The sequence below is a fragment of the Protopterus annectens genome, chromosome 2.part2 (genome assembly GCF_019279795.1).
Source record: "Protopterus annectens isolate FY-2018-M chromosome 2.part2, PAN1.0, whole genome shotgun sequence".
Lineage (NCBI taxonomy): Eukaryota > Metazoa > Chordata > Ceratodontiformes > Protopteridae > Protopterus > Protopterus annectens.
In genome coordinates this window covers 1,080,650,582-1,080,677,124 of record NC_056730.1, presented here as the reverse complement: position 1 = coordinate 1,080,677,124, position 26,543 = coordinate 1,080,650,582, and the positions used below count along the sequence as shown (strand labels likewise).

The following is a 26,543-nucleotide window of genomic DNA, read 5'->3' as shown; positions in this document are numbered from 1 at the left end:
AAAATAATGAGCAAAAGAGGGCTAAGTTACTTAATAAAATCTCCTTTACTTTGCACCTTCATGCTGAGTGCCAGGTATAAGCCTATTGCTTTCTGTAATAAAGAGCCTAAGGGTGAAAAGCAACCTAAGCTCACCCTTGCTATGCTAAGCGACACTCCACTCTCCTACCTTACCTCTTCTTCCTGCCCACCTCACCTTAATCTACTATTTTGCTTTTAATGTATACTTATTACCAGTGACACCCAGTCTCTACACCTCCTGAAGCAAATTTACTATTATCATAGAATCACTCTTGTTTTTCATTCACCTATTCCCATCTTCTGTCTAGAATTTAGTATAATTCCAAAACAGCCTCTGTCCCTAATATTGCTTTGTACTAGATTGACTCCTACTTAGACCCTTTTAATACAGTACTTCTAATAAATTCATTAGCAAATCTCCCTCTTCCATCCATGTCTGCAATCTTCTGTCATAAACTACAATCGCATTAATATTTATCTCTCATCTTTTCCTCTTTAAATATATTTCAGCTTTCTTGTCATCTCACTATACTGCTCATCCATGTCAATAATCCTCAAGCCTATACTGCTAAACACCCACACATCTCAAAATTACCTATAATCCTACAGATTCAACAAAATATATTATTCTACATTTCAATTTCTACCTTCCTCTAATAAACCCTCCCAACTTCCTATCTTAATTAAATCCTTACCCTGTATTCCTCATTCCATCTGTTTCTTATATTTCAGAAATGTTTCTCCTTCAATTCCTCATACTAATATCTCTTCTCTTACTTGTACACCTAGTGTTCTACCAACACCCATTACTCTCACATTTCCAGTAAAACTTCTACTTCTGGACCTCATCTCTCAATCACACCCCATATACAACACCTTATCTATATCAGCACGCATATATCCTACTGTTTAAGTATAATTATTCAAAGCAACAGCTATTTATTCAAAATTGGGTATTAAACATAAAATCAAACAAATATTCCTCTGCCTGTACCCTTACACATCCATAACCATAAACCTTAGAAGTGACAGCCACCCAAACCCAGACACAACTCAACATATTCAGACACCAGACAGCATATCCCAGCAGCTTCCATACTGCTGCCACCTTACCCACAGTCCCAGCCTGGTCTTCATATATACCATTCTAACTTACAAAATATTTCTAACAGACTGCCTTAAGTGCATGCATGGATAGCTCTAAATAATCTAGATAGCTTAGTTACCACAAAAAAGTGTCCTTTCATGTTCTAACATTATTAGATTAAACAGAGAAAAAAGTTGTCATTGTCACTATTAATATAAAATCACTCTACATATCTTCCTTTTGCAGCATACCCTGCCAACTTTCTTTATATCAGATATCCTACTAACCATATTAAAACTAAACACTGTCCAGAGCACCACTCACTCTCACACACTCAAGTGAAGTGTGCCACGCCAGTTTTGCGTTTGGCGGCAAGTGTTCAGTCACCTTCAAAAGTACAAAAAAAACAACCTACCTTCTCTTCTTGTAATAATACCAACACCATACGCACCACCACCTGTCCAGTCCTTCCACCACTCACCACACGAAACACGATGGTTTGGTTTGCTCCTGAGCATGAAATCATCAAATTCCACTTCCAGCAATGTCCAGTTGCAACTACACGAACGCGAATAACGCGCGATTACTTAAGGAGGAGTTTGAGGCTTGTCGAGTTGTCGTCATGTCAGACTCGCGTCAGTCATGTGACTGCCTGGCACGCCATCTCCAGTAACAGTTCAGGCTACGGGGAAAAAACAAAGTAAGTGGGGGAAAAAAAAGTCAGTATAGCGAAAAAAGAAAAAAAAGTGTGTATAGCGCTAAGTGTGTATAGCGCTAAGAAAATCCAGGGGGGTGCAAGTGCACCCCCTTGCACCTGCCTGCGGGCGCCCTTGATTGCAGGTACTGCTAGGTATTCATGAAGCATCTAGCTTTAACATCAAGAACCCTCCTTGATGAATTCTATGGCTGGATTTATTCTCCTTACCAGTTAGCATTTCACACTTTTTGGAAGTTTTCCACTTAGGGTTGGATGAGTACTCATGATGATGCACAGCACATCATAGTATGTATTTATGTATGTATACTTAGGGTCCTATGTTCGTAGGTGTTTACTCAGCTAATGACCACAAGGGCCTTTTTAAGCCTAGCCATGTATCCCAAATCTTTTGTTGACCAGTCTTGGCTTCTTTCTGTGCAAGCATTTTTTTCTATTCTAGTTGCTTAGTAAAGATTTATTTTATGGATCTATTGAGACGGAAGGAAGGAAGATAGGGCTAGAAATATCTTGGTCAGTGAACAATTTCTGGGCCACAAGTCTGACACATAGTGAGCAGTAACATGGTGGAGCCATTTGAGACAATCTTTTAATACAAGAGCATGAGATTTCAAGCAAATCTAGTACTGTATACACTGAAGAGGAGGAAGCATGCAGAAATGTCACAGAAATTAAGCAACAGTGAAGCCAAGCTTTATACGTAATGGGAAATATACTTCGGGATGAGGAAAATTTTTATTTAGCACATAGTTGATATTAAACTGCATAGCCTTTACATAGTGCTGTAGTAGTATGTTTTGAGTGTTTGCATGAAGTGCTTTTTGAGGACTTACAGTGAACCATGAATTAGCTGATCTAGACTTATTCTTGTTGTGAACTTCACTTCTTGTTGATTGCAGTGACAAACTGAGACTTTAATCTTGTTAAACTGACTCTCTTGGCTACATTGACACATTTACATTACTGGTGTATGCTGGCAAATTTTTCTGCTACACTGCTGAATTTACAGCAGAAAGATTTGTCCAGGTGTTCAGTCTGAAGGATTAAGTTATGACTTTCGTGGTAATAGTGTATAGTGATGTAAAAGTTTATAGTACATTTCACTGACCCCAGTCATTCCAACTGTAAATAGGACAGACTACGTAAAAGGGGTGGAAAGGGCAATTTGAACAAATTATATTACTTTGAGGCTATCACAGTTGTTCAGATAAATACTTATACTCCAAGACATGGTGACACCTCACTTCATTTATTTTAGTTACGGTAGCAGCAGTTGTGAAGCCAAGTTGTCTGCCAGTTAGCACAGAAGGTTTAGCCTGATAGGTTACAAAAAAGCTTATTTCTGTAGTCCCAGCCCAGTTCTTCAACCTGTAAATTAAGGGACTCCAAGCAAGTCATTTAACCAGATAGTATTCCTAGGTCACCCCTGAAAAATGGAAGTTGTTTCCATTGGGCTCACTCATTCAACAAAATAATAAAGTAAAATAATAAAAATAGAGTATTAACTTATTATTTTCTGAGCAATGATTTTGAGAACCAATGTTATTAAATGCCCACCCCAGATCACATAGCCATATGGTATTATTTGATGTAACATTAATGAGATTTATATCAGTAACATTACTGAGATTTCCATTCAGTAGCATTACTGATACTTTCTCACTGTTTGATGTACCATTACTGAGACATATCAGTGACATTAAGGATAGTATCCTACTATTTGATATAAAATTACTGAGACTTACAGCAGTAACATTACTGAGACTTCTGTCAGTAACATCACCGATACTTTCATACTATTTGATGTACCATTACCGAGACTTAACATCAGCAAAATTAGTGATACTTCCTTACTATTTGATGCAACAAACTTAGATTTGTATTAGTACATTACTGAGACTTCTGACAGTAGCATTTCCGGCATTTTTACATTATTTAATGTGTCATTACTGAGCCTTACATCAGTAGCACTGCTCATGCTTTCACACTATTTGATGTAGCATTACTAAGACTTATGTTAGTAACACTAGTGATACTTCTCTACTATTTGGTGCAGCACTACTGAGATTACTGGTACTTTTATTATGTCCATTGAAGGTGACTGCTTAGTAAAACAGAGCAACAGACTTCATATTCTGTCCTTCTCACCTGCTTCCTGTCTGCTACTTGCTGCTGTCATATGTAATTATACTCTGTACTGCCGTTATTAGCAGTGGCAGTTCCTCAACAGGTACTCACCTTTGATGTAGAATGTTGTGGGTTCTAATCACATACCAGTAAGATGGATTGCTGACACTTTAGTGCAGCTTAATGGGGTTACTGAACTCCAGAATTTGTTGTCCTTCAATGAGACATTAAACTGAGGTCCCATCTGCTTGAGTTGGTGGTAGCTCAGGTGGATGTAAAACATCCCATGGCACCTATTTAAAAGAGTAGGGAAGTTTCCCAATGCCCTGGCCCAATGTCCCTTAGTAGTATAACATACCACCTTAGGTCTCCCCTGAAAATAATCCACTAGCCTAGTTGGATTAACACGGACAACAAAGGTTAAATAAAATAAATTATTAATGTGATGTGTTGAAGGTGATATAATATAGCAATAACCCATGCCTGGGTGTGGGTAATGCTGGATTTACCCACGGTTGGTGTGGTTTGGTCACGAGGGCGAAGCCCGAGTGAGCAAACAAAGTCAACCGTGGGTAAATCCAGCATTACTCACACCCAGGCGTGGGTTATTGCTATTATACAATGACATTATTTAAGAAAAAAAATAATTAATTTTCTTAAATAATGGCATTGTATAATGCCTCCTTGCTGCCCTTATGCAGCTGTCTGGTATTCTGTGGCAGTTCTGATGTACTGCTCATGCATATGCCTACACAGTACATCAGAGCTGTGGGCAAAAGCAACGGAGAAAGCAAGATCTCTGTTGCTTTTTACAAACTGTTTCGCTATGTTAAATGGGTTTAACATGGCGAGACAGCTTTAAAAAGCAACGGAGCCGTTGCTTTTTACAAACTGTTTCGCTATGTTAAACCCATTTAACATAGCGAAACAGTTTGTAAAAAGCAGCGGAGAAAGCAAGATCTCCGTTGCTTTTTACAAACTGTCTTGCTATGTTAAAAGAGTTTAACATAGCGAGACAGCATTAAAAAAAGCAACGGAGAATCTCCGTTGCTTTTTTTAATGCTGTCTCACTATGTTAAACTCGTTTAACATAGCGAGACAGTGTGAAGCAACGGAGATATTGCGTTCTCCGTTGCTGTAAAAAAAAAAAAAGAGTTATAGTAATGGAAAAAGTCCGGGCGACCGGACCTTTTCCCATTACTGTAACTCTGATTTACAACGTGCACGCTGACCAATCAGCGTGCACGTTTTTTGAATATTAATGGGGGGTCATTGTATAATGGCAGTTTTATATCACACTGACCAAATCTTGCAGTTTTGATCATACGTATAGACTACAGATTCCATTACATAGTGTAAAGTATTAATCTCTAGTTTGTAGAATAGCTCTCCAAACATTCATGTATTGCTGTAGTCTTCCTCACTGTCTGTTTTGATACAATACCTTACTACTGTTAGACAGTAGAGCTGATATATAATTGTCTGTGGACAGCTATAAATGTAAAGGTTTAAGATAATTAAAATTATACAATTGTGAGCCTAAACATGTAAAGAACGTATTATAGGGACTGTATTTATTTTCCTGTGGAATAAACATCATTCAGGTCTCACAGAAATAAGCAACTTAATGAAGATTCAGTAGTTATAGATTGTCATTCACTTATGTTTAGATGTCAGTCTAAAGAAAAGCATGAGTAAATTTGTACTCTGAAATTCAGAAGTTGGATCTTGTTGCTCAGATTTGGGTTGAACACTGAATAGATCCCTAAATCTTTCAGAGCAAAATATGCGTGGAGTGTAATTACTTTTTATAACCATTCCAGTTTTCAAGACAATAGGATTCAATGTAGTTAGAAAAGTCCTTCACCCTGAGTGATTAGTGCATAGCTGTTACCAGCCAGAGTACTGAATCAAGAAGAAATAGATGTCTAATTTCCTGTGCAAATTAGATCTGTCAGTTTCAACATGAAAGGGGCAATATACCTTGTTAATCAGAATCAGTTAATGTTTTCTGCAAAAAATGTTGATATAACAGAGTTTCACTTTTCAAAAAGCATTTTACTAGAATCAGTTATAATTTAGATAAAAAAATATTCTTTAAATACTTTCTTTTTGTCATGTGTTTTTTGAATCACTGCATTAAATAGATACCCTGCAGCCCTATGCCTACCACTACAAGGCCATCCCTAACAGTCTCACATGCAATACCAGTTTTATTAAGGCAACAAGAAGCATGTTTATCCATTCTGCAGAATGTGTATCCTAGGTGTCAAATCTGTGTGGTAGAACTATATTAGGGAAGACAGCATAGGTTTCATTTAGCATGCCTCAGATTTTCCAACTTTATTTCTTATTGATGCCATAGCATACATAAATGGGCGCACTCATGAGCCTCTTACAGGATTCTGTACCACAAACAGTCACCAATATATACTGTCTAAGACCATCTTAACAATCACAAACGAAAGCAGTAGCCTTCCTTAGGACAACACAAAGATCCATGGTTTGCTCAGTATCTCCTACTTTTTCTAACCTTCTCTGACCTGAGACACAATTCACCCCGGGGATCACTTCTGCGGCACTGCTTGACAGGGGCACAGGAAAATTATTTTCTTGGGTGGCGAAAGCCAGGGAACCTTTTTGGCTAGGCTTATATAGGCCCCAGGGCTGACAGCCTAGTACCTACCTATGAACTTATGAACACTTCCCAGAGTGCATAGTATTAGAGTACTGCCTACTCCTTTACATCAGTAATCCCACATCTCAAATGTAATTCTACAATGGAACCTAATTAATATTCATGAAAGTATGCACAGTGACTTGGCCTATAAATCCCTGTAAGAAAAAACATTCAGCCCAAATCATTTGTATTGTCATACTGTTATAGACACAACATTTTGATATAAAATAAATGCCATCTGCAGCTTACCGAGAAGATCATTCTGTGGCAACCAGTTCAAAAGTTTAGTATTTGGTCCTAGTGTCTCTGGTGATTCGCCACTATAGCGCCAAAGAACCTTCAAGAGACATTTATTAATCAGCATTTGTCTGCACTTTTAAATGATTACTTCTGCTTCACTACTTCAGTAGCAAATTAAATGAATGTTGTATAAATAATTGAAACAACAGCAACAAGATTCATTTCATAAGCATACATTTTCTAAGAGTCATTATCTCATTAAATTGCTTTGTAGGACAAAACTGTGTAGTATAATTGATACAAAACAGGGAAATACGCTACATACAAATTAGCAGCTTCCTGAAACCAAAGGTACAAGGTTTGATCCCTTCCACAGCTATTTGCCAACTGTGTGACTGAGCAAGATACTTAACTATACAGTGTTCCTGGGTTGCCCCTGAAAAAGGTCAGGTAGATTTAACAGCTTAACAAACACATAAAAAAAGCAACTTGCAACACCAAGGGATAAATATCAATCTTATAATGGTACTAACATTTCCAGAGTAGTTTATTTAAATAATGGGGCAGAAGATGCATGAATATAGATAGTCATTCATCTTTATGTTTAGATGTCAGGCTAAAGAAAAGCCTGAGTAAAATTACATTCTGAAAGTCAGAAGTTAGGTCTTGTTAGTATGATTTGGGGTGAACACTAAAAACATCCTTAAATGCAGTAATCTCTTTCAAAGATTGTCAGAATCCATGAATAAAATGTAGGCCTGATACCTACAATAGCTGTCTTTAATCATATGAAAGTGTGTTCGTAATTCTTCTGTGTATGACCCACTGTTATCTTAAACCTAGTAAATGGGCATTGCAAATTATATAAATATGAGGATGAAAATGCGTTATTTGCAATAGCAAAGTTTCATGTTGTCAAAATGTTAATACATTTTTCTGCCTTTGTACGAGTTCCTATGCGATGACTTTGAAAATACCCCATGTTTTATACAATACAACATTTTGGAATGTTATTATGTAGAATGTGGAATACTACCAAACAAACTGAAAAACAGGCTAACACACTATAAAATTAAACTAGTAAACAAGAAAGAGGTGTGTATGTGATGCTACCACCACGGAGACAATAAAGTAATATGCATAGAAACTTTTTAATAAACAGGTTAAGCGCTTTCATTTTGTTAGGTATCAAAACTTACCTTTTACTAAATAGAGTGGTTTTGAAGTTGTTTGTCTCAGAGCAATTGTACTTCAGTGCACTGATCCAAAACATGACAAGGCAATTAAGTAAAATAAGTACAACTCTCAGAGCCGTGACCCTGCATACTCAGCTAAGCGATTCCATTTTACATTGAATAAATGTTTTTGAAAAATATATTTTGTGCCAGTTGGATAGAAAGATGTTCCAGCTCCAATGTTTGCTTCCCCCCTCCCCCAAAAATATGATCATACCTCTATCTGTGTAGGTCCATTCTTCTTTCTGAACCTCAGCATCTTAGGACAGAAGAAAAGGAAGTTGAGAAATGGGGGTCGGATAGGAGATTTTCTATATGCTTCTGACATGCCATGTTGCTAGAAAGCTTAATGTAGTGTCCTCTCTGTGGGATGCAGTATAAACATTCTCATTTCTACGCATACAATTTTTATATATATTGCTTGTACCTTCCTTGGCAGGTTCATAATCTTTGAGTCCCATATTGCAAGAGCTCCAGTAGCAGGCCTTCTGCAAGGTATAGCTCCCATAGCAGGACCCTGCCAACACTCTCTGCCTTGGACAGGCTAGTTGGATTTGCCCACTCAGTCCCATCTCTCCTTGGGGAGCTCTTCAAGTGCTCTGACCACTAAATGAACCAAATTCATCTTTGACATAGTCTGGGCTAAATCCTACAAGTGCTCTAACCACTAACTGAACCAAATTTATCTTTGACATAGTCTGGGCTAAACCCTACAAGTGCTCTAACCACTAACTGAACCAAATTTATCTTTGACATAGCCTGGGCTAAATCCTATTCCATGGGGTTGACTAGATAGTTTAACATTTGGGTTTGTAACACTCAAAATAAATGTACTGGTCACACTATTTTGGTGAACATCAAAGTAGTACAAGTAATATACTCTGGTATTTATTCTTCATTTTTCTTTTGAAAAATACTGAAAATATTCAAACTTATAGAACACCAACCTTTTGAGGAATTTGAGCCAATGCTGATGCAATTATATTTGCTTTTTCTTTAGTCAGGTTTTTGATCATTGAGCCAAGTGAAAACACGACAATTCCATCATCTCCAGAACTCTGCACAAATTCTTCCAGATCCTGCAGGTTAACATAGGTTGTTATAACACCTTAAAATAACATAAAATTTAAATCCCGGAAACTGGTGACATGCAAAGATCATTTGTTCTGCCTTGTTTATTCATTCACTACTTAGAGGTGCACTAAAAGAAAAATCCTTATATAAGACCCCATTCACAAAGTACAGTAAACTCTCACAACCGGCAAAAAGATTGAAGAAATGCAGTACAATTTTCATGCATTGCACTTTCTGCCCCCGCCCCCCACAGAAACATACCTTACATTTTTAAAGTTTTAGAATTTTAAAAAGGAAGATAGGAATAAATTCCCTCTCTCCACAACCTGAGAACAAGTCAAACCAAGCAAATAATATAGGGTACAGTATTAGTCAGGCCTGTTTTCAATAGTAACTCTCAAGCAACTAGAAACTACAGTTATCCAGCATCTACCAATCCCCGTGGGTGCCAGTTAACTGAGAGTTTACTGTAGAGACTTTCTGAACCAACCGATTACAAATGTGAAATGAAATAATCAACAAACACAAAGTGAACAAAAAAGTGTTCTTTTCAGAGTATCAATCCAACACATCACAGACACTGAAGGTTAAGGTCTTTTGCCACTAATATAATCAAACTCCATATTTACACAATGCCTCAGAAAAGGGCACGTCTCATTTCTGAGGTTGTGCAACCACTAAATATGCACTAAAATAGAGATTTCAACTCTCAGCTAATTGAGTTTGCTGTGATTGGTCATCTTTGAAACTGTAAACGTTGTGCATAGAACACCAATATATGTATAAGTTATAGTCTTCTAAACTACTGTACCTGAGCATAAACTTGTATTATTAAAAATGTGCTTTTTACTATAAATTTAATCTGCAAAGAGTGGAAATATACTAGATGCTGGGGACTGTATTAACAGAAAATTGCAGCGATGCACTATATAGTTCAATGTGCCCTTTGGTTGATCTGCACCTTTGCATTTTCTTCCTGTCCAGCAAAGTTCCATCATGCTTGAACTATACAGGCTTCAATTATTTTACCATTTGTTTACTAAACTGCTACTATGAGGCTACATCATGCGTTCATCTAGCCTTTTGGGAAAAATATGTTTCCTGTAATTCTCCCAAGATTTAACCATTTTACTATATATCATTTACTTTAGAAAATATTTTCGTCTTCTTGCAAACTTGTGCACATGATAATTTTGCATATATGTACTCCTTTTCCTGATTTCAGTCTATGTTGCATTGTCTGTGTTTGTACTGAGGGATACTAGAGCAAACTGTGTGCTGTTTTATGCCTATGCCCTGGTAACATGATGTTGCTGTGAAGTCTGAATGCAGACTCGTAGTGTGTCACAGCTCCTAACTTTCTGCTGCTGGGGAATATGTCTTTATGTATCCTAGCATCATGCTAACTCACTTTATCATACAGTAGCATTGTTTTACCACCCAAAGGTCACACTGTACATTTTTATGTTGATTAACTTTAGATGGTCCAGATCATAGCTGGCAGACAATGTCATCACATGCTAACCTGAATCTCTCATGCATAGCAGGGGATGCTCTATACTTCTTATAAGGTGGACTTTGCCCCCTACATCCCTCCTGTATATATTGTTTCCCAGGTTATACAGCATTAGGATAAACACTGGCATTGTTAGTCAGCTATGTATCATACAGTTGTGTTTTGGCTAGTGTTGCTTACTGGTTAAACTTTCCGCTTTGCAGTTTTAGGGTGGGATCTGGGTTCATTCCTAACCTCCAGTTACTATCATTGTGAAGATTGCATACTCTCTCTCTCTCTCTCCTTTATGTGTTTGTCTATATATTTTGGTTTCCTCTAAAAACATGCTGGTCAATTAGCTACTAAAACTTGGCCATATATATATTAATTTTAACATTGCACTTGTTGCCTGGGTCAGACCAACAAAGGGTGAAAGAGAAAACGCTGCACGACATAATAGTGCAGTTGGATAATGTATTACTTAACATATTCATTTTTATGTTTTTTTGACATTCAAAACAGAGACAATTACTAAAGAGTCATTCCCTGGAGAAATAACTAGCACCATGTTTTACTTGCTTCCTGAAAATAAAAAAATCTGATCATGACATGACCAGTAGCAGTGGAATACTTCATCTATACAGGCAGCTGATTATGCCTTTAATCTTTCCTTTACTAAAGATAGCAAACTATAGCATCCAGTTCTCTCAGATAACCTATTGTTAACCAAATCTGTAAAGGTAAAGGTGGGTGAGATGAAAATGTAAACCACAGACTAGTCTACTAAATACTCTAAAGTTATATAAAAGGTTGCCTTGGACTTACTAAAAGGATCACCAATATTAGGAAACAGGGAGTTGAAATCAGGAGGTAATTTTCACATCCTGCCTTATCATTTATGAGGAAACAACAGGCTAGGGCTATGTATCTGGACTGAGAATCCATTTATCTTGACATCACAAAATCATATGATTGCATTTGCCATACAATATGATAAAAAATGGCAAAAAATGGTTATACATCATATTTGCAGATAGATAGCAAATTGGCTTTCATGAAGAAACAGGTCTCTGAGAAATTCTGTGAACTGGAAATACACAGGGTGCAAAACAGCCAGTATGTTTGTGTGTGTGTGTGTGTGTGTGTGTGTGTGTGTGTGTGTGTGTGTGTGTGTGTGTGTATGTTTGGGGGGTATGACCATACTTCCTTAATTTATACACACTCACTTTAGATTTATGGATGTTGGCCATCCAGGTTTACAGATGACATTATTTATTTATTTATTTACATTTGTTAACCAGGAAGTGTCCGACTGTGTAAGTAGCCCGTTTTCAGTGGAAAAAAGCTCCAGAACAGTACAATTAGTTAATATCAATATTTGCAAACAAATTTTACAAAGTTACATAAGAAAGAACAAGTAGTCATAAAACACAAATAGTAATTAAAAAAGATGTTGTAAACATAGTTACGTAAGAGAACAATAATCATTAAGACACATATAGATAACAATACAGAAGTGTACAAGTTCTAGCAGAGAATGAGTTGTGTCTGTCTGAAAAAGAGGAAGAAAAGAAGGGGTCTGTAAGCACTAGTTGCTTAAATGTGCAGAAAAGTGGTATGGGAGAAAGGAACTTGGGAAGTAACATGAGAGAGACAACTAGCCAGGAGCATTAAAATCAGATCTTTGATTAGTAATTGCAATCATTTTACTATGCTTCAAAATGTGTTGGATGCTGTCTTGCAGCAAGCAAAAATGCATTGTTTAGTAATAAATTAATAACTATTATTATACAAATAAATATTTCATAGTGTTTTGAATCTAAACATAGAAGATAACTCACTTAGGGTAGTATTTGTTGTAAAGATTTAGGTATATGGTGGAGAATAGGCTAACATTTAGGTTCATAGTCTCATAGGTATGTACTAGACAATCAGGTTGCAGCCAGTAACTTATTCAGAAGTTCTTAAGGATGGCAGTACAACATAGATTGGAGGGAAAATTGAGGCTGCCCATTTAATTACCTAGGTTTACCTTGAAAGCGGGAAAGGTGCTATTCTCCTTGACACGTAGTAGAAGTTTGTTGTAGAAGTGGGGGATATGTTGGGATATGAAGCTATTACACTACATCTTATTTATCTGTTGATGACGTTCTAGTTCCTTTAGCTGGGTATTTGTGCAACCCTTTACCCTGCAAAGGAACAGGAGCTCAGAATGGTTGGAAATTTCATGGCTCAGAAGGCTAGACACACATCCCCATAGTGGAGTGTATAGGAAGTTGAGTACAGAGAAAGGACTGCCACTCTGTCTTGACAGCAAAGATTTTTGAAAGCACTGATTTTTTTTTTAATTAGGAATTTCTGTGATCTCTTAGGTTGAGTGATATGTTTAGACAAATATATGCCAAAAGGAGCATTATATTCAAAAATGGGTCTGATTAGATACAGGTAAAAGGGAAATATGACTTCTTTGGTTTAGAGGACATGCTTTTGGAAATGCCTTTGGAAATTAGATGAGCCAAATAGAAGACTTTCTGAACTATTGAGGACACATGATGTTCAAATTATAAGAAAGAGTCGATAAGAGTGCCTATTATTTGCAACATTGTTTGACAGGAGGGGTGTATCACCTATGTGGCATGGGAAAATGTTTTTACCAAAATGAACTATGCTACAGTTTTACAATTAATTTGAGACCATTGCTATTGCACTAATTGTTAACTTGGTCTAACCCATGTTGGTGCAATTGTGAGTCAGTGGAAGACTGAATAACAACACCCGACTTACAGTTATCTGCAAACCTAGATAATCGTATGCTGTGATTGTTGGCCTGAGGATTTGAGAAAAAGATGCCAAATGGAAGAGGGCTCAAAACTGAGCCCTGTGATACACCTCTGGTAAGTATTTTTTGCTTTCAGAAGTGGCACCTGTGTCTAAAGTTTTAGATTTAGATTTACAAGTTTGTCAGTAATACCTTCATGGGGAATAATATCAAAGGCATTGACTAGGCGCACATATGCTGGATGTGCTGCATAACTACTATCGACCACTTCTGTGACATTTTCAAAGAAATTAATAAGGTTAAAGGGGCAGGACCTTCCTTTGACAAAGCTAAACTGATGAGGGTTAAGAGATTTTTAATATCCAGATTAATGAGTCTGAGATAATACATTTCATTGTTTTTCATATGAGGACAGTGAGATTAATGAGCATAAAGTTACTAGAGTCTGTTGTTGGGTTATCTTTGTGTAATGGCATTACAATGGCTATTCTCTATGCTTCAATAATGTAATCAGTGGAGAGGCTTACATTAAAAGGGTTATGTAGGGGTTAAGGTAGACCATATTTGAGCAGTATAATCAGGCAACCTGGTATATTATTCAGGTACATGGCTAAGATATTCTTATTTTTTGAGAGGACTAATAGGACTTTTTTCATAGTAATTATAGAGGGTGGTTGGGACTGTGAAATCTGTGCAATATCTATAACTGTGGATAGAGTAAAATGTGCACTATATTTAGCAACTAGGATGTAAACTGCTTGTTTAGAGTCAGTGTGTGCAGTATTACTATGGACTAACTGAACATTGTAGGGTTTTAGTTCTTAACATCCTGACATAGTTAAATAAAGATTTGTAGTTATTTTTTATCTATTTTAAATTCATATTCAGCTTTGACCTTCATAATGGTTTCCTTAAGCTCTTTACTAGTTTGCTTAACTGTGCTCTTAAAGCAGGTAGAATAATATTTCTTCTAAGCATTAAGTAATTTCTTTTTCTGTTTATATAATTTATCTATGTAGGTATTCCACCTTAGGGATTTGTTTTTAAATTTGTCATTATATTTGGTATGGATAGGGATTGCCTTATCATTATATCTGGTGCAGAGAGGGAATTGGCTTATCAGCACAATTATTTAAGCAGGGGTAGAAGTCAGATAAATAGGCACCGTCTTTAGCAATGGGGTCTATCAGAGATTACAGTGGAATTTACCTAGGTCATCACGTAGCTTCTGAGATGGCCATAAACACATAGATATTTGCAGGGGAAGTAAAACCCATTTTAAAGGAAAAGGACATTGATTTGTGATCTAATTTAAGAAAATAGTGATACATATGGAGGTCTACAAGAAATAGCCATGTTAATGAAGACAAGATGAAGGATACTCGGATCCCATATAGGAAGGTTAACTATTTCTACAAGGGACTTAGCATTTGTAATGTCAGGGAAGCAGCATAAAAAACAGAGACAGTATATGTCGCCAGTTTATTAATGGATAGAGGAACTCCCCCAGTAGAAAATTATTGGGTTTAATGGGGATTTCAACTAAGGTGATAACATGGCTGTAGTACATGCAGCTCTCTGATTACACTCCAATATTCAGAAAGACAAACCAATTAAGCGGCAGAATGGCACACAACCTGACCTAAACAAATGTTAAGCACCCCCTGTGAAAGTTTTTAAGATTAGGTCCCATGCTAGGCAGTAAAATCTACCTGTACTAACTAGCAAACGATAGTAGGAACAACGCATTTGTTTCTGCCTGCTGACAATATCCTTACTATGTCCCTAACTGCCTGTAAAAAAAAAAAAAAAATCTTAAGATACTTACTAGAACAGCAGGATGTTTGTTCGCCTGCATAATCTGTGAACACATTGAAACTCAAATGTATGCCATTATTTAGTGACTTCAAGTATCAGTGGTTCATCCCAAAAACACATATATTATAAGGAATAGACCAAAAGTATGAAGAAATAATCTGAATGTCCAGTAAAAATCTAGGCAGTTGAGAGATAAGGAGGTAAGTATAAATGTAATGGACCGTGTTACACTATCTCTTGACAGCACTCACAATTAGCGATTTTTTCTTCTTTAACTAGTAATACATGGAGTAGATAAAGCTCCATGCATTACAAAGAAATATGATCGCCTCAGCAATCATAACCACTTATTAGGGTCTATATTACTTACTTGTCGAGTACCCTTCCATCGACACATAAGTGTTGAACGTCCTCTTCAGTGAATGGCTACATCATCAATTTCTTTCCAAGGGAAAGAAATTGTTTGGCCATTGTTTGAAATCTGCCCTTTTCCCCACTGTAGTGCAATCTCGGAGTTAGTATATTTAGTTATGGGGGGGGGGGTGGGTGGGGGCAAATTGTGTCGTGCGTATTTGGGCTACCTTTGGAAAGAAATCGATGATATTGCCGTTCAATGAAGAGGACGTTTGACACTTAGGTGTCGATGGAAGGCTACTCAACATTCTGACAGTTCGAGTAAGTAATATAGACCCACTTATTATGTGTTTTTGACATGGATGACAAGATTCACCTCTCGAGCTTTGCTCTTGAGTTGAATTTCTTGGAAACTATGTCTTGAACACATAATAAATGGGTTATGATCAGCAATGTGATCATAATCCTCTATATTATTATTCTACGAAGGGGGCATATAAGGTGTTCTATAGCCAGCTATAAAATGGCAATTAATCTTGTTTAGGGAGATTTGGATGTTAGGAAATTCATATTTGGTGTCCAGAGGAACCTGTCATGAGGTGAGGATTTCCTTGAAAAATACTGAAAGTTCCCACAATTGCCAGTTGATCTGAAGACATGATAGACACTATACCCAGGAAGAGAGTGAGTGCTTTCATTGCTATGGAACCATGTCTCTGTAAAAACAATACATGAATTTTTTCAAATTGCAGAATAGCCATAAGGTTGGGGATTGTTAAGACTCCTAGTGTTGAGCAGAGCAATTTAATGTGCTCCAAATTAGAATTTTCTAGGTTGGAATGTCCAACAGACAGACTTTGCCTACAAAAGGTACAAACCCTTTAGCCAGAATGCAAAAGCCTTGGTAAGAGAAGTGCAGGCCATCTGTGGCAAAGCATGATGACCTGCAAGTCACTGCTTCTCAAAGTAACATATACTGTACCCTCCCAGAATTATACCAACTACATAGTCAATTATTAAATTCAGTTATCTTGTCTTTGAATCTCGACAACATTCTGGGTAATGGTAAAATATCACTCAAGACCAGAGTCCTTCCTGGCTTAGACACATACCCAGCATGCTCAGTCATATCCTTCTGCATGTCCCATTGGATCGAGTGCCCTATGGTCATTCATCCCCACATGGGCCATTATCAGGTTATAAACACATTTGTTAGAATGGAAGTTTGTAAGAGCCCTTGTTATATCCCAGATCCTGGTTCTGAAAACACAGCTGTCACCCTATTCTTATCCAGCCTAGTGATGGTGGTGTCTGTATGCCTGACAATAGAGTCACCATTTACTAAAACATTACTGTCAGCAGATGCCATCTCATTGGGCCCTAATGGTGTGGTGTTTGCAACCTTGTAACTGTTACACCTAGGTCTAGTGGCTGTGGCTATACAGGGCGAATGATAGTGTATTGCTGTGTGGATCAATGGCTGAGTTTTTTAGTTCTTACCCTGGCAGGCTTAGGCAAGCTGGTTTAATATATGTGCTCTGTGCTGCATGCTTGTGTGTGTGTTGAGCTTAGTGAATGCATTCTAGGGTAAGAAGGTGGCCTCTAAGTTCAGTAAATACTTAACCCTCTCACGTACTGAATCACTGCGAGGTAGTGATAAAATGTTTTTGGTAAGCATGAGGCAGTTGCTACATTGATAGAAATTACCTAGTGCTATCAGACTGGCTACAGAAAGGGCAAAAGTTGAGTAAAATTCCATGCTGACCAGTGCTGATGAAAGAGCAAGAAAAAAGCTTAATAACTTACTCTTTATATAGGACAGAGAGGGATAACGGATTGGACAAGAAAAGCAATGGGAATACGGTATATGGTGAAAGGATACAAAAAAATGAAATTCGGCTACTGTAGTACTCACAAGAACAATAAAAGAAATGCAAAACTGGCAGAAATATGTAGGAATTAACAATATAATCAGTATCAAGTGCCAAATTTAAATTTGGAATAAAGAAAAACTTGCTATTGAGCAAAAATGCTTTATTGGCATCCTCTAACATGCTATAAGTTCAAGGAAAGTGAACATAATGTCAGTTTACTGTAGGTAAGATAATGGGGCTTTGTAAAGATTCTCATTCCATGCAGGTATGAAGCAAAAAGCTGTGAAAGAATGTAAAGTTGTTCATTGAAAAAAAGAGCACCCAGTTGAAAGTTCAGCATTCAACATAACGCAAGCACTCAGGTCTCTCAACAGCAGGTACAAGTACGACTCAGTCATTGTCCACGCTGGTGTCAACGACCTGAGACGTACCTCCTTGGACTACATGAAAAGAGACATTGAGGAGCTCTCTGATTATGTAGCCCAGGCAGGTATGACCCTGACCTTGAGCAGTATCCTACCTTCACCTAGAATGATGCCACAATACAGTGATAGGATGATCATCTTTAATAATTGGCTTAAATTCTGGTGTCATTCAAAGGGGATCCAATGTCTGTCTGCCTGGGATGACATGCTGGACAAGCCACGCTGCTTCGCAAGGGACGGCTTGCACCTGTCACCCCTGGGCTTCCGGATATTGGCAAAGGCTCTTGCCACCCCCATAGTGCCTTTTTTAGGCAATGCTCAAATTCTAAACCTACCACCTTAGAACACAAAAAAGGAAAAAAAAACTAAGGGTAATGCTGCTCAATGCCAGAAGTCTCAATCTCAAGATGCACGCACTCGAGGCTCTTCTCAGTATGGAGAACATCAATGTCTGTGCTGTGACAGAAACCTGGTTCAAGGCTCCTGAGAGCACCCCAGCACTATCAGGTTTCACCTCATATCATGCGTTCCGGCCCCAAAATCCGGACAACACCAAGAAAGGAGGAGGGGTGTCCATATTCATAAAGGACAGCCACACCTCAAGGTTGGTGGCAACGCACGATGCATCGGAGACCATCCAGGTGCAATTAACCATAGGCAAGACTGCTCTGCAATTTGTAGCATGTTACAGGCCACCCTCTCAAACTCAGGAATCTCACATGGCCTTCCTGAAAACATTGGAGGGGATAAATGTATCTCCAAACACCATCATACTAGGTGACTTCAACTACCCTAATATAGACTGGGAACACTACTCAAGCCCAAACACTCTAACCGAAAGATTCCTGGAGTTCATAAACTCAAATGCCATGGAACAACTAGTCACCATCCCCACAAGAGGAGAAAACATACTTGATCTCATCATCATGAACATGGGATCAAAATGCTCAACACTGGAAGTATACCCCTCACTGGTGAGATCAGATCATAAACTAATCTCGCTGGAGGTCTTCATCCCGCCCCCACCTGAAATAAAAAAGACCACAGTGAAAAACTTCTCAAAAGCCGACTTCACACTTCTAAAAACTAGTGTGGTCTCCTTTAAGGCCCCTGAGCCAGTGGTAAACATTACTCAAACCGCTGAATCACTTACAAATGCCTTCTACCAGCACCTACAGGACTACATGGATCAGGCAATCCCAAACAAAACTAAGACTCTCTGCACTAAAGGCAAGCGTCCGGTCTGGTGGACCCCAGCCATAAACAAGCTCTACAACAAAAGGAGGAAGCTACTACAAGATAGAGCAAAATCCTTGAAAGATAAGACACCTTTGATCATTATAAGTAAAAAACTAAGAGCTCTCATAAAATCATCCAAGGCAAATTTTGAGAGGAAAAATCGCCAAGGACTCAAAAGACAATCATAAGGCCTTCTTTAGCTATGTTAGAAACCTAGGAGGAAACTCCCAGATATGCTCAGAATTAGTTCAAAATGATGTGAAGATTACTGAACCTACACACATTGCCAACATATTGGCTGACAGGTTCAGTGCAAACTTCTCCCCCAAAAGGAGAGATATTTATACCAGAGGATTGTAGCCCCCCAAACATCTCCAACGCCCAGGTGAGAACTGCCCTCACAAAGGCAAAAAACACAGCATCCATGGGACCGGATGGTGTCCCCGGCTGTGTGCTCCACGAACTCAATGAGGAATTAAACCCACAGTTAGGACAGCTGTTTAATCTTAGCCTCACCTCAGGATACGTACCCAAGGAGTGGCGCACGGCGACTGTGGTCCCACTTCACAAGGGCGGTGCCTCCACCGACCCTGGAAATTACCGCCCCATCAGCTTGACAAGCCTTATCTGCAAAGCCATGGAGAGGATCATAATGTAACTCATAAATAAAGACATAGGGAACTTGCAGACTTTGGATCCAACCCAGTTTGGCTTTGTCAAAGGCAGATCATGCCTCTTAAACTTGGTTGACTTTTTCGAGACAGTCACCAAGGCCATTGATGAGGGAAAGGCAGTCCATACAGCCTACCTCGACCTAGCAAAGGCCTTCAACACAATACCCCACTCAGGTATCATCGAAAAACTCATCAGCTTGAATGTGAACCCATACATCACAAGATGGGTTGCAAACTGGCTAAGTGACAGAACCCACAGGGTCAGAGTTGCTGGAGCCATGTCAGACTCAAAGCCTGTCACAAGTGGTGTCCCACAGGGCTCAGTCCTGGGTCCACTCTTGTTCGGCATCTACTTTTCTGAAGTACAAGCAAACACAGGAGGGTTATGGCTGACAAAGTTTGCAGATGACTGCAAACTGGGCGCCATAGTCGAAAACACATCTGACACAGATATCCTTCAGAAGGGCCTCACAGAAATGGAAAACTGGTGCCAGAGCCATGGCCTAAAGTTAAACGCCAAGAAATGCATAGTCATACCCTTCGGGAAAAACAAGGGTACCCCTAGCTACCATATAGGTGGCAATCCACTGAGCACAGAAGAAGTCATCAGGGATCTGGGGACCAAGGTTGACAGTAGCCTATCGTTTGACACTCATGTTGCTAAAGTAGTCAGGAAAACCTTCTATATTGCCCACCTGATCATGAAGGGATTCACATCTAGATCAAGGGAGGTCATCGCCCCCCTGTACTCATCACTCATTAGACCTATGATTGAGTACAATGCCCTGTTCGGAATGTATCTGACCCGACACCTGCTGCAGCTTGAAAGGCCCCAAAAGTTCCTCACCAAAAGGATAAAGGGTCTCAAAAATATGTCTTATGCTGCCCGACTGAAAGAACTCCAGCTCTATTCAGTCTCATACCGCTTGCTCAGAGGTGACCTGTGCCTGACATATAAGGCCATGTCAAACCCAGATTTGATGAATATGCTTCACCTCAAAAAATCTAGATCCCTCAGAACCACAAGGGCGGGAGACTTAAACCTTGACACAGTTATTAATAGAACATGCTGGAGGGACAGATTCATCACCCAGAGACTCCCTATGCTGTGGAACAAAATCCCGGTACATGTGAGGCAGAGCACCTCGCTGGCCTTGTTCAAGAGGAATCTTGACCAATGGATGGGAGATCGCAGATATACCCCAGGGATTACTTCAGTGTCACTGCTTGACAGAGGCACAGCAAAATAATAGGCATAGTTTTATTCAAACTAAAGGGGTGGCGAAAGCCACATAACTATGGCTAGGCTTATAAATGCCCTTGGGCAGATAGCCTAGTATGAACTTATGAACCTAAAACTGAAAAAATAAGTGAGATTCACTACAAACAACAATGAATTTCAAAAGTCACTGTTATTTATGAAAAGCATTTTTTTCATGGGAACAATCCACACTGCATTCCCAATGTAGGTATGCTGCATGTCACACCTCTATTACTTATATATACTAATTCCAAGATTGTTGTTCCTTGGAGAAAAGGGAATTGTCCAAGATATAGCAATTTTGGACTACCATATATCTTCACTAATCACACCTAAATTTCTGCAGTTTCACATATCGCCCTTTCAATCCTCAAACTTATGATGGGAACATCCCCCAAAAAACTACCTGGTTTTAAAATGTGCCTTATTCAAACAGAGTGAAATAAATGCTCACATGATCCATTGAGGTATAACTCAAGTCAGCTTCAATCGGCCTAACTGTGAAAGTTATATTTCATCCAAAAACAGCCTGCTACCTAGACTGTTTTCCCTGAAGCAGCCTCTATTTTGAAATAATACCATATCAGAAAATGTTCTTTTTCATTGGACCTGTAGCTATCTCAAATTTAGTATATGTTATGGAAAAAGATGGGCACTGGTAAAAAAAAAAACCCTGCATGCATGTGTTTCATGAGGCAATACACTAGCATACTAACATTTTTATTATGTTTTTTACAAGTAATTGTAACATATCATATAGTGAGAAATGGAAATAACCTCCCTGGTATTTGTTAGTTAAAATTAGATTATCAGCAGGCAGTGACAGGCATAACCAAGAAAATGCCTACACTTAATTTAGTTCCAAACTCCCAAGTTACACCTGTACTGCATTGGACTGCTGATACTTTCATTATCTTCAGGCAGCATTCCAATGCATTTGGAAGAAAGACCACTTCTTTTGCTGCAATATGCTTCAAACACTGGACCCCACGCAGTTTGGGTTCATGAAGGGCCAATCTTGTCTCCTGAACCTGACTGACTTCTTCAAATCGGTCTCCAGAGCCGTGGACAAAGGTAAGGTGGTCCACACAGCCTATCTGGACCTCGTCAAGGCCTTCAACACCATCCCCCACTCTGGAATCATAGATAAACTTACTAAGCTGGACATTAATCCCTACGTCACTCAATGGGTTGCCAACTGTCTTACTGACAGAACCCACACTGTAAAAGTAGTCGACTCCAAATCCAGCTCAGGACAATTGACAAATGGAGTACCTCAGGGTTCAGTCCTGGGACCGCTCTTGTTTGGCATCTACTTATCTGAAGTACATGCCAACACTAAGGGACTCTGGCTAACAAAGTTCACAGATGGCTGCAAAGTGGGAGCCATTACTGAATCCCCAAATGATGTGGATATTCTACAAAAGAGCCTTACAGAAACAGATGCTTGGTGCTAGAGCCATGGGTTCAAGCTCAGTGCCAAGAAATGTATAGTTATCCCTTTTGGGAAAAAACATGTACCCGTGAATTACCAATATATAGGTAGCAGTACACTAAACACCAAAAGTGTGATAAGAGACTTAGGGGCACAGGTGGACAGTGGTCTCACCTTCGATAACCACATTGCCACAACAGTCAAGAAATCCTTCTATGTGGCACACCTCATCACTAAGGGCTTTTCATCCAGAAAAAAACGAGGTCATTGTCCCACTGTACTCATCCCTCATTAGACCCATTATAGAATACAATGCCCATTTGGTATGTACCTCTCAAGACATCTGCAACAACTGGAAAGGCCGCAGAAATACCTCACTAAAAGAATCACAAGGCCTAAAGCAGATGCCCTATGCTGACCATCTAAAAAAACACCTATACTCTGTCGCATATCGTCTACTCAGAGGCAATCTGGCCATGTCAAACCCAAAGCTGATGGACATGCTACACTTAAAGAAATCCCAATCCCTCAGAGACACACGCTCCAGGGATCTAAACCTTGTCATCACAATGAACAAAACATGCTGGAGAGATAGGTTCCTGACCTAGATACTCCCCAGACTCCTGAATCGACTGCCCATACATGTCAAGCAGAGCACCTATTTGGCCCTCTTCAAAAGGAACCTTGATGATTGGATGGGAGATAGGAAATTCATCCCGGGAATCACATCAGTCGCCCTGCTAGACAGGGATCCAGGGAAGTAAATACTATGGGAAGAAATAGCCAGGGAATTGTTATGGCTAGGCTTGTATAGGCCCTAGGGCCTATAGCCTAGTACCAACCTATGAACCTATGAAATTATGAACCTATATCTAGCCAGGACCCTTTTTAAAGTTTTCTTTGCATTTTTCTGTTTTGTGAAAGTCCATATGACAATTACTTTTTGCTGAGAGTAAGTCTGACTGTATCTTTGCAGTGCATGCTGTCAAATTAGAAATTTGGGCAGAAATCATGGCATGGCATGACGTTCCACCTTCCCAGGTGCAGTTTTTTTTTGTATGAGTGGTAGCATTAATATCAAGAAGTGACACTCTCCATTGCATCATGTACAGCTTAAGTTTAAATGTATGGTATGTAGTTTATGCCAGTATGAAGTATTGCCAAGTGTATATTTACTTTTTGTTTTATAACAAAGAACACTGGTGTCCATGAGAAGCTCTGAGGTATTGTCTGAGAAGCATATAATTTAGTCATGAAGCTCTGTACTGCTTTGTACAGTCTGATGCATTCTGTTGAAGTTATGGATAACATATTCTGATGGCTGAGTAGGGAGTGCAATTAAATAAAATGTAGTATGGAGAAATGGTGCAGTGTACAGGAAAATGGATTCAAAGCTGTAGCAAGTGTCACAATGGCAGCAAATGGATATTATCCCTCTGCTCTTATGCTGACCGCACTTGCCTTTCCTTGTAGCTTTTGACTGTGTTGAAGTACCAACAATGTAACTGACTGAAGTTAGTGTTTTACCCACCTGACAGTGGCATTGTGATAGACACTCACAGAGAATGGAGCCATCGCTGGACATCAGCATTCTGAATGGAAACCACCTGTTACTGGGGAGCAGGGTACTCTATTTTGCTGCAGCTCTTGTGGCAGTAAATGCTGCAGTGTTGTTGAGGTACAGATATGTGACTAGTATGGCATGCAGGAAGAGATCAGTGCCAATACTCACATTACTGAGAAAGTTCTTTCAACTGTATTAAGGTCACAGCACTCAGAAACTCTGCAATTTATTGAAATGCAAGACTATCACACTCTTTCAGCATATACCAGGTGTTGCTATTCTCTACCAAGAAATACAAGTACTGTTCAGGATTAAACAATGACTTCTATGCCAACAATAGCATTAATCACTGTAATTTAGCTTTATACTGAACTCTTGGTATGTAACTGAAAGCATTTCTGAGGGAAAAGAAAAATTTAATGACTCTTGCATCTGATCATAATGACAAAGGCTATGGAGGCAACAACAATATTTCTCAGTATCTCTTAACAAGTTGCTATGATTTTATTTTCATGCTATTAACATCCATATAACATCTTTTTATGCAGCATGTCTGGTGCCATAATCTACTGTCTTTATAAAAATGGTTATGGGTATACAATAGGGTGATGTAGCAGCAATATCAATGAAAATGCACTGAAGCTCATATTTCCTTGAAAATGTGCTGAAACTCAAACACAAAATTCTGTCAGCTGGCTGGTAGTTGGTGTAGAGGATTCAGGCTGATATCTCCACTGAAGCTCACAATTCCTTCAATAGCCTGGTAGTTGGTGTAGAGGACTCAGGCTCTTGTCTCTACTGAACCTCACAATTCCTTCAGCAGTCTGGTAGTTGGTGCAGAGGATTCAGGCTTGTGTCCTGCAACCAAGTTACAGAGTCAAGCCTGATCAAGTTAACTGACTAACCTGCCAGCCCCCCCCCCCCCGCCCCAACTAGGGCATTACATACCAGACCTCCAATCTCTCAAACTCTTAGCACAATAAATCTGGACAATGCCCAAAACAATGGGGGACAAAGGCTGCAAAACAGGGGCAGATTATAAATACTGCTCTTATAGACTTTGAAAGTTGCTAGAATAACACATTTAACTTGACATGCATTTTCTGAAAGAAATGAAGCCTGAAACTCAACGGTATGACATTATTTAATTATTTTAATCCTCAGTGATTTGCCAGAAAAAAAACACATTTTATGAGGAATAGGCCAAATATATGAGGCAAAAATCTTGTTATTCTGCAAAAATCTGGAAAGTTGAGAGGTATGCATATTCCTTGTGACAATGTTGTGATGATGTGAGGTATCCAGCTATGCCAGGAGAAGTAGGGAAGTGGATGTATAACATATTCTGGCACAGCTAGCTGGAACTTTGTAAAGAATTATATGTCATTTGTATATCAAACTGATTTGTACAGATGCTTGTGTTGAAAATGTATTGTAAAGTTGCTTGTATTAATGATGGAGAAGATCACTTGATAACACCTCATATTCCTGCTCTAAAGAACAAATGTTACATATGTAGATAAACTGAGAATTTGAATGTTATTTTTCATATGTGTAGGACAGTAATTTGATGCCAGATGTAAAGAGATTTTGGAAAATGGTTTACAGTAGACAATGGTCCAAACAGTGCCATCAATATGATGTCTAACATTAAGTCCAAAAAATCTGTACCAAATGGTTCCACATGTAAAGTAAACTGTATTTCAAATTCAGTACGATGAACATAATCCAAAAAGCATTTTTAGACCTTCCCTAGACACCCATTTTATCCAGAAATCATTAACGTATTGATGCTACATATTGATATGATCAAGAAAGATATTTTTATGGAATTGTTGCATATATGTTCAAAACATCCCATAAATACATCTGCATATGTGGGAGCAAAGGGGACCCCCTTAAATATAAATAGCTCTCACCATAGTAGTAGAAAATGCTTTCATTGAATACCAGTTCAACCAGTTATATGATAAAAAAATTAAACTTAAGTGTGTCAATATCTGCCAGAGCTAACCAATACTTAAAGTCTAGGACATGCATGCCTCAAAATTAATGACATGTTTAAATGAGGGCCTGCAGGATCAAACTGCACTGTGAGTGGAATGGACAAGTAAGGAAGCCTTGAGAAGACAAGTGACTGAAACTGAGAAATGAAACACTGTTTGGAGACCATCAGTGAAAAGGATGAACTTATCTTGAATTAGGATTTTGATTCTACTGCACTTCTTTTATATCAAAGGGCTCCAGCTTTCGTAGATGGAAAGGATAGTTGGGAAGTATCATGTTACTGATATTGATACCTGCTTCAGACTTTAACTACTTAAGGTAAAAGGTGCTATGATTTCCATGCTAGCAGAAAGAAGTGATTAACCAAATCCAAACTCAATATGCAGCCCCAGAGCAAATGTTCCATATCAAAAGGTTGAGTCATAAAACATGGAATCTAA

General features: G+C 38.7%; 1 protein-coding gene across 1 annotated transcript in view; it reads right to left on the bottom strand.

The window, feature by feature from the left end:
• Positions 1-26,543, bottom strand: part of LOC122795880 (UDP-glucuronosyltransferase 2A1-like) — a 299,683-nt gene that overhangs the window by 155,507 nt on the left and 117,633 nt on the right. Inside the window, exons 4-5 of the mRNA XM_044064299.1 lie at positions 9,052-9,183; positions 6,879-6,966 (exon numbers count right to left, since the gene is read on the bottom strand). Of these exons, the coding sequence (XP_043920234.1) occupies positions 6,879-6,966; positions 9,052-9,183 (220 nt within the window). The remainder of the gene's footprint in view (positions 1-6,878; positions 6,967-9,051; positions 9,184-26,543) is intronic.